Source organism: Bos indicus x Bos taurus, chromosome 16, assembly GCF_003369695.1.
Source record: "Bos indicus x Bos taurus breed Angus x Brahman F1 hybrid chromosome 16, Bos_hybrid_MaternalHap_v2.0, whole genome shotgun sequence".
Lineage (NCBI taxonomy): Eukaryota > Metazoa > Chordata > Mammalia > Artiodactyla > Bovidae > Bos > Bos indicus x Bos taurus.
In genome coordinates, this window is record NC_040091.1 from 18,383,855 (window position 1) to 18,396,863 (window position 13,009).

The 13,009-nt window shown below is 35.6% G+C and overlaps 1 protein-coding gene across 1 annotated transcript in view; it reads right to left on the reverse strand.

Annotated features, from left to right (window-relative positions):
• Positions 1 to 13,009, reverse strand: part of USH2A (usherin) — a 938,899-nt gene that overhangs the window by 158,907 nt on the left and 766,983 nt on the right. Inside the window, exons 56-57 of the mRNA XM_027564435.1 lie at positions 11,115 to 11,298; positions 10,019 to 10,176 (exon numbers count right to left, since the gene is read on the reverse strand). Of these exons, the coding sequence (XP_027420236.1) occupies positions 10,019 to 10,176; positions 11,115 to 11,298 (342 nt within the window). The remainder of the gene's footprint in view (positions 1 to 10,018; positions 10,177 to 11,114; positions 11,299 to 13,009) is intronic.

A 13,009-nucleotide genomic window follows, 5' to 3' on the forward strand; every position in this document is an offset into this window, starting at 1 on the left:
CATCCTGTGAAATTTTAAGCTGCAAATAAAATGATCCTACTGGGTTACTGGATGAACTGCCCCTGAACCACTTTGTCTTCATATATGCTTGCTGTATCTATGGCAATAGTTTTTTCAGTTTTGAACTGGATCGTGGTAGAATGCAGAAGAAAATAATTTGCTTTACACACTGTTTAGGTAGAAAAATAGTGTAAAAATATGGAATAGTGTGTTTGCTCAAAGAATCTGGAGTGAAATTTATTGCTAGTTGGCTCTGACACCTATGTGATGAATCACCTAGAGAAAAGCTTTCAGCACCGAAATTAACTTTTCTCATTAGCAACAAAGGGAGAATGTTGGGTGTACCACAAGTTGTAATGAACATTAAATGAGATATGTGTTAATCTCTTCGAAAATGCCAAGCACACATTAGAACTCAAAAAGGTAAGATAAATTTACTAAACATCAAAAGCAAAGGCAATGAAAGCAAAAATAAACAGATGGGACTACATCAAACTAAGGAGCTTCTGCATAGCAAAGGAAACCAGTAATAGAATGAAAAGACAACCTATGGAATAAGAGCAAATATTTGCAAACCACATATCTAACGAGGGATTACATATCCAAAGTATACGAGGAACCCATACAATCCAATAGTAAAAATTTATAACCCAATTAAAAAATGGACAAAGGACCTGAAAAGACATTTTTCCAAGGAAGATATACAAATGGTCAATAGGTACATGTAAAGGTGCTCACCATCAATAATCAGTGGGTAAATGCAAATCAAAACCACATGAGATATCATTTCACACCTGTTAGGATCTCTGTTATCGAAAAAGATAGGGGATCACAAACGCTGGTAAGGATGTAGAGAAAATGGAAACCTGTACACTGTGGTTGGGAATGTAAACTGATACAGCCACTATGGAAAACAGCATGGAGGTTCCTCAAAAAAAAATTAAAAGCAGAACGACTACGTGATCTGGCAATTCGACTTCTGGGTATATAGTCAAAGTAAATGAGATCATTCTCTCAAAGAGACCACTGCACTGCTGTGTTCACCGCAGCATTATTCATGATAGCCAAGGTATAAAAACAACCTAAATGTCCATTAATGGATGAACAGATTAATAAAATATGATATACACACAATGGAACAGATTTAAGATTGGAATACTGTTCAATCTTAAAAAAGGAAAGCCTGCTGTTTGCTACAACCTGGATGAAACTGTAGGATATCAAGAGATATAGCCAGATGGAGAAAGACAAATACTGAATAGTATCACTTATACATGGACTCATTTTTAAAGAAAGCTGAACCCATAGAAACAGACTAAATGGTGGTTGCCAGGGGTTGAGAGGATGGGTGAAATAAGGCGAAGTTAGTAAATTTTGCATACTTTCAGTTATAAGATGAATAACGTCTGAGGACTGACTGTAAAACATGGTGACTATATAGATGATAATACTGTATTGTGCAGATATGCAGATGACACCACCCTTACGGCAGAGTGTGAAGAAGAACTAAAGAGCCTCTTGATGAAAGTGAAAGAGGAGAGTGAAAACGTTGGCTTAAAGCTCAACATTCAGAAAACTAAGATCATGGCATCTGGTCCCATCACTTCATGGCAAATAGATGGGGAAACAGTGACAGAGTTTATTTTCATGGGCTCCAAAATCACTGAAGATGGTGATTGCTGCTATGAAATTAAAAGGCGCTTGCTCCTTGGAAGTTATGACCAACCTAAACAGCATATTAAAAAGCAGAGACATTACTTTGCCAACAAAGGTCCGTCTAGTCAAGGCTGTGGTTTTTCCAGTAGTCATGTATGGATGTGAGAGTTGGGACTACAAATAAAGCTGAGCGCTGAAGAATTGATGCTTTCGAACTGTGGTGTTGGAGAAGACTCTTGAGAGTCCCTTGGACTGCAAGGAGGTTGAACCAGTCCGTCCTAAAGGAAATCAGTCCTGAATATTCATTGGAAGAACTGATGTTGAAGCTGAAAGTCTAATACTTTGGCCACCTGATGCGAAGAGCTGATTTATTTGAAAAGACCCTGATGCTGGGAAAGATTGAAGGCAGGAGGAGAGGGAGATGACAGAGGATGAGACGGTTGGATGGCATCACTGACTCAATGGACATGAGTTGGAATAAACTCTGAGAGTTGGTGATGGACAAGCAGGCCTGGAGTGTTGCAGTCCATGGGGTTGCAAAGAGTAGGACACGACTGAGTGACTGAACTAAACTGTATTATGCAACTGAAATTTGCTAAAAGAATAGAACTTGTGTTCTCACCAAGTGAAAAAAAAAAAAGGAAAGGAAAAATGAGAGAATATATGAGATAATGAATGTGTTAATTAAATTAATGGTAGAAATAATTCCACAATGTACACTTATATCAAATGATAACATCATACACTTTAAATATATTACCATTTGTTAATTACACTCAGTAAAACTGAAACAAGATAGGTAAATTAATACACAAAATAAACTACAAATTATTGCAATGATTTTACCTTTTTTCTGAAACTCAGCACTACGTGCCACTTGTCTATGGCACACATAAGAAGCTTGAAACAGCTGCCAGTGTTGAATTATCCCGATTAATGTGACATGAATACTTTAAAAAGTCTTTTGCCAATTTGACTTTAAATGGACAGTATCTGATATAATACACTGCATTGATGAGTTCACTGGACACCAAGATGTTTAATGTCTACAGAGAGGCCAATAGCTATCCCTTAATTAAAACTTGATTAATAAAAATCATTTATATTCCTAAGCAATATTAATTTAAATGATTTCTCAGTAGAAGAACTGGCAACAGAGGTAATGGACTAAGAGATAAATGTGAAAGGAAAGGCACCAGTATTTCAATATTATGCATAAGCCTAAATAACTCATTATCTTTAGTGAGAAAAAGCGGATGTTGGATCCAATGACATTGTTAATTAAAAGATGATTAAGGGCTAGGATAGTTCAAAATAGAGTCATCACCTTGATAAATTAGAAAGTCCCATTATTACCTTCAGAGTTTAAATAATTTTGAATGTTTGGATTCTGAAATGGTAGGGATGCTTATCTCAATTTTTAATCTTGGTAAATCATTTGTGTCCCATAAAGTATTTTCTACTTCGTTTTCTATACTTTTTCAACCATTAAGGTAACATATATCCTTTTTCATCTTTAATATAAATGTTTAAGTTCTGACCCAAGGTTCAGAGCAGGTAAAAGCTGAGAAGAAATGTTTAGGAATAAACTAATCCTGTTTATGCTACCTGTAGATTCAAGTAAGAATGGCCAGCACAGAGACAGTGCCCACTGAACATAGATTTCTATAGGAAAACAAGTGTCTGAATAATTTTAAATGGCAGAAAATCTAAAATTTATTTATATTTCCCTGAATGATAAATTTTAGGTTTTCTCATCATTTTTTCATTATTAATTCAGCAAATATTTTATAAGGATATGTTGTTTGCATGTCATCTAACTTGAAGATACAAATGGTATACAGAAAAGTGGAAATCTTAATCTTCTAGAGTTTGGAGGGCTTTGATAATCTTACTACTAACGTTCATCAAGTAATATATGAGATAAAATGAACCAGGATTTATCTGGGAGGTAAGAGAATGTCTCTTGCTGTTGTTTAGTCACTAAGTTGTATCTGACTCTTTTGCGAACCCACAGACTCTAGCCTGCCAGGCCCCTCTGTCCACGGGACTTTCCAGGCAAAAATACTGGAGTGGGTTGCCATTTCCTTCTCCAGGGAATGATGATATTACTTGTTTTCCAAGGTTCGCACGAGAATCATAGTAAGGCAGGGAAAGTGCTTATCAAAGTGTTTGGCATAAACTAGGAATTTAACAAATGGCAAATATAAACATATAATGTTAATGAATATGTATAATACTTGCCATCATTACCACAATTTCTCTTCCTTTGAATATTCTCATATATTTTCTGGGCTGTACCCTTTTACTATTAATAATAGGGCTTATAATAATAATACTATTTATAGATAGCATAATAATACAATTTATACATATCATTGAAATAATAACATGTAAACTGAGAGCCCACTTAATTGCCAAAGCCATTTTTTGTTGCCAGGCAACCACAGAGACTTTTTCCTCCCAGCAACTTACCTATGTAAGGTTACTCCATGTTTACTGACCCAAAAAAGTATGTGAAAAAACCAGTTAAGTTAACCATTAATTTGGCTTTGGACATTCAAAGGAAACTGGTCTAATTCACATTTTCAGAGTTTTATTGTAACTGATCACTTTTGCCTGATGTGGGTGATCCATGGTTACTACACTTGGAGCACATCACAGTGACCTACGCAGGGGTCTCCAACCTCTAGGCTGCAGACTGGCACATCTTGTCAGATTAGCAGTGGCATTAGATAAGAAATAAAGTACACAATGAATATACAATGGATTAAAGACAATCTCTTTAACAAGTGGTGCTGGGAAATCTGGTCAACCACTTGTAAAAGAATGAAACTAGAACACTTTCTAACACCATACACAAAAATAAATTCAAAATGGATTAAAGATCTAAACGTAAGACCAGAAACTATAAAACTCCTAGAGGAGAACATAGGCAAAACACTCTCTGACATACATCACAGCAAGATCCTCTATGACCCACCTCCCAGAATATTGGAAATAAAAGCAAAAATAAACAAATGGGACCTAATTAACCTTAAAAGCTTCTGCACATCAAAGGAAACTATTAGCAAGGTGAAAAGACAGCCTTCAGAATGGGAGAAAATAATAGCAAATGAAGCAACTGAGAAAGAACTAATCTCAAAAATATACAAGCAACTCCTACAGCTCAACTCCAGAAAAATAAATGACCCGATCAAAAAATGGGCCAAAGAACTAAATAGACATTTCCCCAAAGAAGACATACAGATGGCTAACAAACACATGAAAAGATGCTCAACATCACTCATTATCAGAGAAATGCAAATCAAGACCACTATGAGGTACCATTTCACACCAGTCAGAATGGCTGCGATCCAAAAGTCTACAAATAATAAATGCTGGAGAGGGTGTGGAGAAAAGGGAACCCTCTTACACTGTTGGTGGGAATGCAAACTAGTACAGCCACTATGGAGAACAGTGTGGAGATTCCTTAAAAAACTGGAAATAGAACTACCTTATGATCCAGCAATCCCAAGGCTAGGCATACACACTGAGGAAACCAGAAGGGAAAGAGACACGTGTACCCCAATGTTCATCGCAGCACTGTTTATAATAGCCAGGACATGGAAGCAACCTAGATGCCCATCAGCAGATGAATGGATAAGAAAGCAGTGGTACATATACACAATGGAGTATTACTCAGCAATTAAAAAGAATACATTTGAATCAGTTCTAATGAGGTGGATGAAACTGGAACCTATTATACAGAGTGAAGTAAGCCAGAAGGAAAAACATAAATGCAGTATACTAACGCATATATATGGAATTTAGAAAGATGGTAACAATAACCCTGTGAACGAGACAGCAAAAGAGACAGTGATGTATAGAACAGTCTTATGGACTCTGTAGGAGAGGGAGAGGGTGGGAAGATTTGGGAGAATGGCATTGAAACATGTAAAATATCATGTATGAAACGAAATGCCAGTCCAGGTTCGATGCACGATACTGGATGCTTGGGGCTAGTGCACTGGGACAACCCAGAGGGATGGTATGGGGAGGGAGGAGGGAGGAGGGTTCAGAATGGGGAACACATGTATACATGTGGTGGATTCATTTTGATATTTGGCAAAACTAATACAATTATGTAAAGTTTAAAAATTAAATAAAATTTAAAAATAAATAAATAAATAAATAAAATTAAAAAAAAAAAAAAGAAATAAAGTACACAATGTGCTTTGAGATGGTGCCAGTGGTTAAAAAACCTGCCTGCCAATGCAAGAGAACTAAGAGACATGGGTTCAGTTCCTGGGTCGGAAAAATCCCCTGGATGAGGGCATGGCAACTCACTCCAGTATTCTTGCCTGGAGAATCTCACCGACAGAGGAGGCTGGCAGGCTACAGTCCATGCAGTTGCAAAGAGTTGGACATGACTGAAGCAACTTAGCATGCACGCCCACAAAATGTAATACATGTAATGTGCTTGAGTCACTCCAGAACCATCCCCTGCCCCCTGGGTCCATGGAAAAACGATCTTCTGTGAAACTAGTCCCTGGTGCCAAAAAGACTGGGGACCGCTGACCTAGGGCACTTAATTCCATCCAGGATATTTTTATTGATAAACTTGGGCTTGAGAGCTTATCTTTGCACAAGCTTTCCAGGTGCTTCCAATGTTCACTCAGGTTGGGGAACTATAGGCATGGACTGTCCATTTTCCAGCTCTGTGTATGATGTAATCACTTTGTAATGGCAGGATCCTATGATGAATACATAGAAAGCTCTTGATTGCCAGCAAATAAACAACCTCCAGTTATAACAAGTTTGTTTTCTTCCTGTTTAAAATATATATTTGTGACTCTTCAGGAACAGAAAAATGTTTTTATTATCTAAATCAAAACACAGCATGAGGTACTTTCCAATAAAATCAACTGTAGATTATACACAAGTCAAAATCATCTGCCTGTTTACTGAGTCCAAAATCCTTCTAGGCACCAGGAAAAAAGTTTAATTTAAGATTTTAATCTTTACATATAGGGTTTCTGTAATGGATTTTGTGCATCTGAAACCAAAAGATTGACAGGTCTGGATATTATAGATTTATTAACCATTGGTTACAGTGTTAGAGTTAGCATGTAAAGCGTTTCTACAATATCCCTCAGGATGGGCTACAACGAACGATTTCTACAAAGCCTGAGGTGGATAAGGGTTAAGGTGATATTAAAAAAGCAAAATTCGTGTTTTATTTCACAATGATCCCTTTTTAAAGTAGAAACATTATACATTAAACATAGAAATATGATGCTGAACGCAAAGGAAAAAAATGTCAAAATTCTAGGAAAGAAGTCTCAAAATTTACAAACCCAGTTTTGGAGTCTACAGTTTTATCATTTTGAAACTGGGGGGTCTTGGGATCTAACAGATCTTGGGACAAATACATATTTAAAATTTGTAGAGACGTGGGTAGACCTAGCCACTGTCATACAGAATGAAGTAAGTCAGAAAGAAGAAAACAAATATTATATATTAACACACCTATATATGGAATCCATAAAAAATGGTATAGATGAACTTATTTGCAAAATAGAGACACAGATGTAGAGAACAAACATGGATACCAAGCGGGGAAAGGGAGAGGGATGTTATGAATTGGGAGATTGGGATTGACATATAGTCCCTACTGTGTATAAAACAAATAACTAATGAGAACCTATTATACAGCACAGAAAACTCTACTCAACTGTCTGTGGTGGCCTAAATGGGAAGGAAATTCAAAAAAGAGAGGGTGTATGTATATGTATAGCTGATTCATTTTTTGGTACAATAGAAACTAATGTAACATTGTAAACAACTCTACTTCAACAAAATTAATTTAAAAATAATTAAAGGTAAAACTAATTATCCAAAAATTATCACTACCTATAGAATATCCTTGTCTGGAAAATTCCATGGACTGAGGAGCCTGGTGGGCTGCAGTCCATGGGGTCACAAAGAGTCTCACGTGACCAAGAGACTGAGTGGTGTCTGCACAAATAGAATATTATACAGACTAGATAATATGTCAACTATATAAATTATCTCATCTAATCATTATAATAACCCTACATGTGGGTGCTATAATTATCTTCATTTTACAGATGGAGATAATTGAGACTCAGACAAACTGACTTATTTGAGGTCAGCTAATAGATGGTACAAACATAAGAAGTTGTTTATACGTGGAAACTAAAAAAATGCTACAAATGAATTTATTTATAAAGCAGAAATAGAGTCACAGATGTAGAAAACAAACTTATGGATACCAAGGGGAAAAGGGAGGAGAGGGATAAGTTGGGAGACTGGGACTGACATATACATACTACTGTATATAAAATAGATAAGTAATAAGGACCTAATGTATAGCACAAGAAATTCTACTCAAAACACTGTAGTGGTCTACATAGGGAAGGAATCTTAAAAAGTGAATATATGTATACGTATAACTGATTCATTTTGCTGTATAACAGAAACTAACACAACATTGTAAATCAACTATACTCCAAAAAAAAATTTAAAAATAGAAAAAAGAAAGATGTTTCCAAATCCTTACTGAAGGTAAAGTCTTAAGATTAGCAATGGAAATTTAGGTATGTCATAATGTGAACATGACAAGGAATTTAATACACCATGGAAAATTCCTGGTTGCTTGGCTAGGAAACCATCAACTTTACTTATCACCCTGAACTTTCCTTTATGTTCTTTGAGAACCTGGATAGTAGAAGACCCTGGACCAAATTTGGGAAGTCTCCAGCCAACAGGCTGAATCTGACCTTGGGCTGGCTCTGGATGCCTCATTTTACTTTGTGGGGCAAAAACATCACGACACCATAAAAATGCCGTGGAGAAACATGCTACAAGGAGGTAACACAGTCATGCTCTTCCATGAAGAGAGAAATCAATTCCATAAAAGAACATGTCAATTTGCAGATTAAAAAAAAATTATTTATTTGGCTGCCCTGGGTCTTATTTACAGCACGCAGGGATCAAACTCAGGTCTCTGGCACTGGGAGCATCGAGTCTTACCCACTGGATCACCAGGGAAGTCCCTAAATTTATGTATTTTTCACAGTAGGAGATTTGGGTTTTCCTTTGTTAAAATTAAAAGCAGAGTTCAAGAATATCTATGCTTCTAAAACTGAGATAAGGATTACAGCACTTGATGACACATTCTGGTGCTATTGATTATCTCCTGATTTGTTTAATTTAGTATGTTACATATTCATTTTAAAACAAAGGTGAAAGGAATCATTTATATTTAACAACTAAATATATTAAGCAACTTAGGTTTTCTTTGCTTAGAAAGTCTTGAGAGATTTTTGTCTGTGGATTTGACTCAAAAAAGACCCTTTTATCTTTGTTCTTAGATTATGTTTGTACTTTGTTTTTAAAACCAACAGCAGAAGGATGTTGGTTCATGAGAATTTAAGTTTTATACATTTAGGCCTTTATGTTATGTTTATGACTATATTACCTGTTTTGACTGAATCATGTTCAATTCAATGAAATATAAGTCTTTGTTAATTATTTTATAAAATAGATCTGTTGATAGCCCAAATGACTGCTAACCAATTATTTTCAGTACCATGTAGAAATGTGGCTAAACTTAATCTGATGGGGACAACAGGGTTTTGTGTTCATTTCATGTTTCAATTTCATATTAAGACTAGATGTTCAAAATAAAACCACATATCTTCTAAGTGCATAATACAACAAAAATAAGTTTTAAATTTTACTGAAACAAACTGTAATCTTTAACCCACAGAGTTAATGCAATCAGAATTTTGGCTACGGATGGTTATTATAGTCCAAATAATAATGCACTAAACTACAAAAGCAACCCACTATTAAGTCAATGGTTTGATGGAGGCTACAGAGCTCAAAGAGGTAAAATTCAGCTAACACAACTGGTCACAATTCAAGGTATATGGGTGGAGTGGTCCATTTTCTTCTGAATTCCCGTTCACTACTATAACACCAATGATTCAATCTGGGGGATCCTGTAGAAATGAATGTTGAAGGTAATTCAGACCTATGTGACTTACCTTGGATATGTATGAAGAAGAAGAGATTTTTAGGTGCTGGTATTTGAAAGTACTGCTTTGATAGAAATGTATATATCTAGGTATCTATATATCTTTATCTGCACACCTACACCTATATCTATCTATATGCATGTATATAAATGCTTATGCATATAAACACTTGTGAGTATGGTTTGGTTTACTGTGTTTATACTTATCCAGAGACAGATTGTGTCCTTCTGATTTACTAAATTCACATTTTCATCCTATCTCCAGTTAATTTCCTCTAAAATGTTTTATACACACACACTAGTTTTATATCTTACCTGGTGGTGTCCAAGCTACAAATATGGAATAAGGCCCGATTACTGTGATGTTATATGGAGGCTGGATTTCTTCTGGCGTTAATACAGGTGTCTGTATAATGTACTCATCACTTGGACTGCTGCCACCTCCAGTTGTGGCTTCTAACTTATAAACATATCTATATTTCAAAAAGAAAGAATTGTGATAAAGCAATGCATAGGGAACTGAACACTGATTGTTGAGTTTTCTATCTATTGCTCAGTCCTAAATTTGTGACAAACCGCAAATTTCCTGCTTCCTATTCAGAAACTTTACTATAGAGCTTACAGTTTTCCTTCCACAGGCAACGCTCTCTCCACTGTTTTGGTTCTTTTCCCATTTTATTTTTAACCCTTGAGTAATTAATTGCTTTTCTTAAATATTTCAGGAAAGTCTTAGAGTGTGCTGGTGGACTGTGGAGGATTCAAATGAATCTTCGCCATCTTTAATGGCTTAGAGTTTAGGGAAGTATGTTTAGAGAAAGATGTTTCTAAATTGATCTGCTACTCTCTACAATAAAACTAAATTGAACTCTACTCCCTGCAATAAAACATCTGTTGATCCAAGATATATTTTATCTCTGCTGAGAAATGAATGGGAATGAATTGCAAATATGTGGAACTTTCCCCCTAAACCATTCATGTCTATACATAGTATCACAAGTAGAGAAAACACTATACCAGGAATAAAGGTGGTTGTTATAAAACAAACCTCTTTAAATCTCTTTTCTTGCTTGTTTAAGGATGCATGTTTTTGAAGATCATTTGATAATTTAAAAAATTTAAAGCTTTGTATATTTCATATACTTAAAAGTTCTCATGTCAAATAAGATACTAATTATTTATTTACATTTTAAAGGAATTTCACATCCTCTGAGGACTAGTCTAATGAACTAGTGCTTGGGTCTTCAGTCTGAAATAGATTAAGAGATCTCATTAGCTATGGAATAGCTAATACATGAGGAGATTAATCAACCAGTTGATATAATATTGTTTCAGTTGGAGATGGACTCGTTCTTGATCCTGAAAAATCTAAAATTCTCACTTGTATGACTGGTAAAGTTTTCTTTTAGTTTACCTGCTGTTGGGCTCCAGGTTTTTATCAGTGAAGTTGTGCTCCTCACTGCCCCCCAGGAAAATCAAGCTTCCATTACGACTCAACTGATATTGAGAAACGAGGCCATTGGGCTTTTCTGGCGGGCTCCAAAATAACTCCACTGTTGTAGAATTGACTACAATGTGTCGAGGTGTCACCCAAACTCCTGGCAAAGATAACACAATGAATTTTTATTGTTAGGATAAGATAAGCATGTTATCAAAAGTCCTACCATCCCCTCACATACTATGATATTTTTATCTGTTGATAAAAATATATATATCATGGTGAGCAACAAAAGTACATTTTATTTGCTTTGGAGTTAAGATATATAATTGGATGCTAATATATTTTTTAATACTTTAATTATTATTATTATTATGAATTACCTCTAGTATCTGACAACTAGGGGTGGAAAGTTTCTCTATGTTGGCTGTTAACCTGAGTGTCATGAAGGCCTAAGAGACTATCCAGGGATTCTCAACTTTGATGCCTATTTACTTGGAATCATAATCCAGTGTTAGTGTTTGCCTGAATTATCAAATTCAATGAACAAGCATACTTTGCATTTCTGACACTGCACTCTGATTCTCTTTTCTGGCTACTTATTTCAGTCTCATTTATTGGCTTCTCTTTCCTTCTTGTACTCCAAAATGATGTAGTGTCTTAGAGAACTAGACTGTCTACACTTCCCTCTCCTCATCTTTCCTAACACTGTCTTTGTAGATGATCATTTAGTCTCGATTTTAAACATTGTCTATATGTTGAGCACTGCCCGATGCCCAACTCTGTGCTAAATTTCTCTCCTGAGTGTCACACCCTTGAATTCTACTCTCTAACACTGTCTACCTTCAGCTGGATGACTAATTACATTTCAAAAACCTAAAACATCTAAAAATGGAACCCTTGGTTTTCTGGTCTACCATCTATTTGTCCTCCACTCTTATCCATTCATTTTCTTGGGGAAAACACAAAAAATTATCCTTGAGGCTTTTAGTTTTTCACTCCTAAATGGAATCTATCATCAAGTCCTGCAGATTCTACTCTGAATGTGTATAGTCCTTATATTTTTACCTCTCTTGATCCAAACTACATTTCTCCCTCTCATGAACTCCTGTGATAAAGTAGTGTCCATGTTTTAAATCTTGTCCATCTTTATTTCATTGTAACCTTTATAAAAGTATATAAAGTGTGTATTTAAGCTAGCGTAACCTTTGTAAAATACACAACCCTTCTGTAATTGTTCATATAGTGTAACTCCAATTCCTAATGATAACTTGTATGGTCCTACATTTTCCTGGCTCTGGCCTACCTGGCACCATTCTCTCTCTCATTCACGAAGCTCCAGCCACACAGACTCATTTCTATCCTAAGAATGCTTCAACTTCTTTCACACCACTGAGTTTTTGCACTTCCAGTCCCTACACCTGGAACATCTTTGTTCATGACACCATGAAAATTATGCATTTTATTCTCCAAGTTCAGTGACCTGTGTAAATATCATCTTATTGGGGGGGCTTATTTGACCACTATTGCATAACCATAACTTTAACACAATCTAAAGTGAGCCCTACCTTGTTCCTCTTGATCATATATATACCCTTTTCTATTTTCCTCTCAACACGCATAACATCATAATCCTTTTTTTATATCATCATTATTTTCACATTTTTATGACTATTTCTCTCTCCTGCTTTTAATACAAAGTTAGCCCCATGAAGGCAGGGATCTGCTCTGTATTAGTAGTCCATGTACCTTTATGGGTAGCACAATGCCTAATAAATATTAAATGAATAAATTTATTGAAATATATATCCTTCAAATTATTATACTTATGGAATGCGAATATGACTAAGATATGGCTCATTCTTACAAGG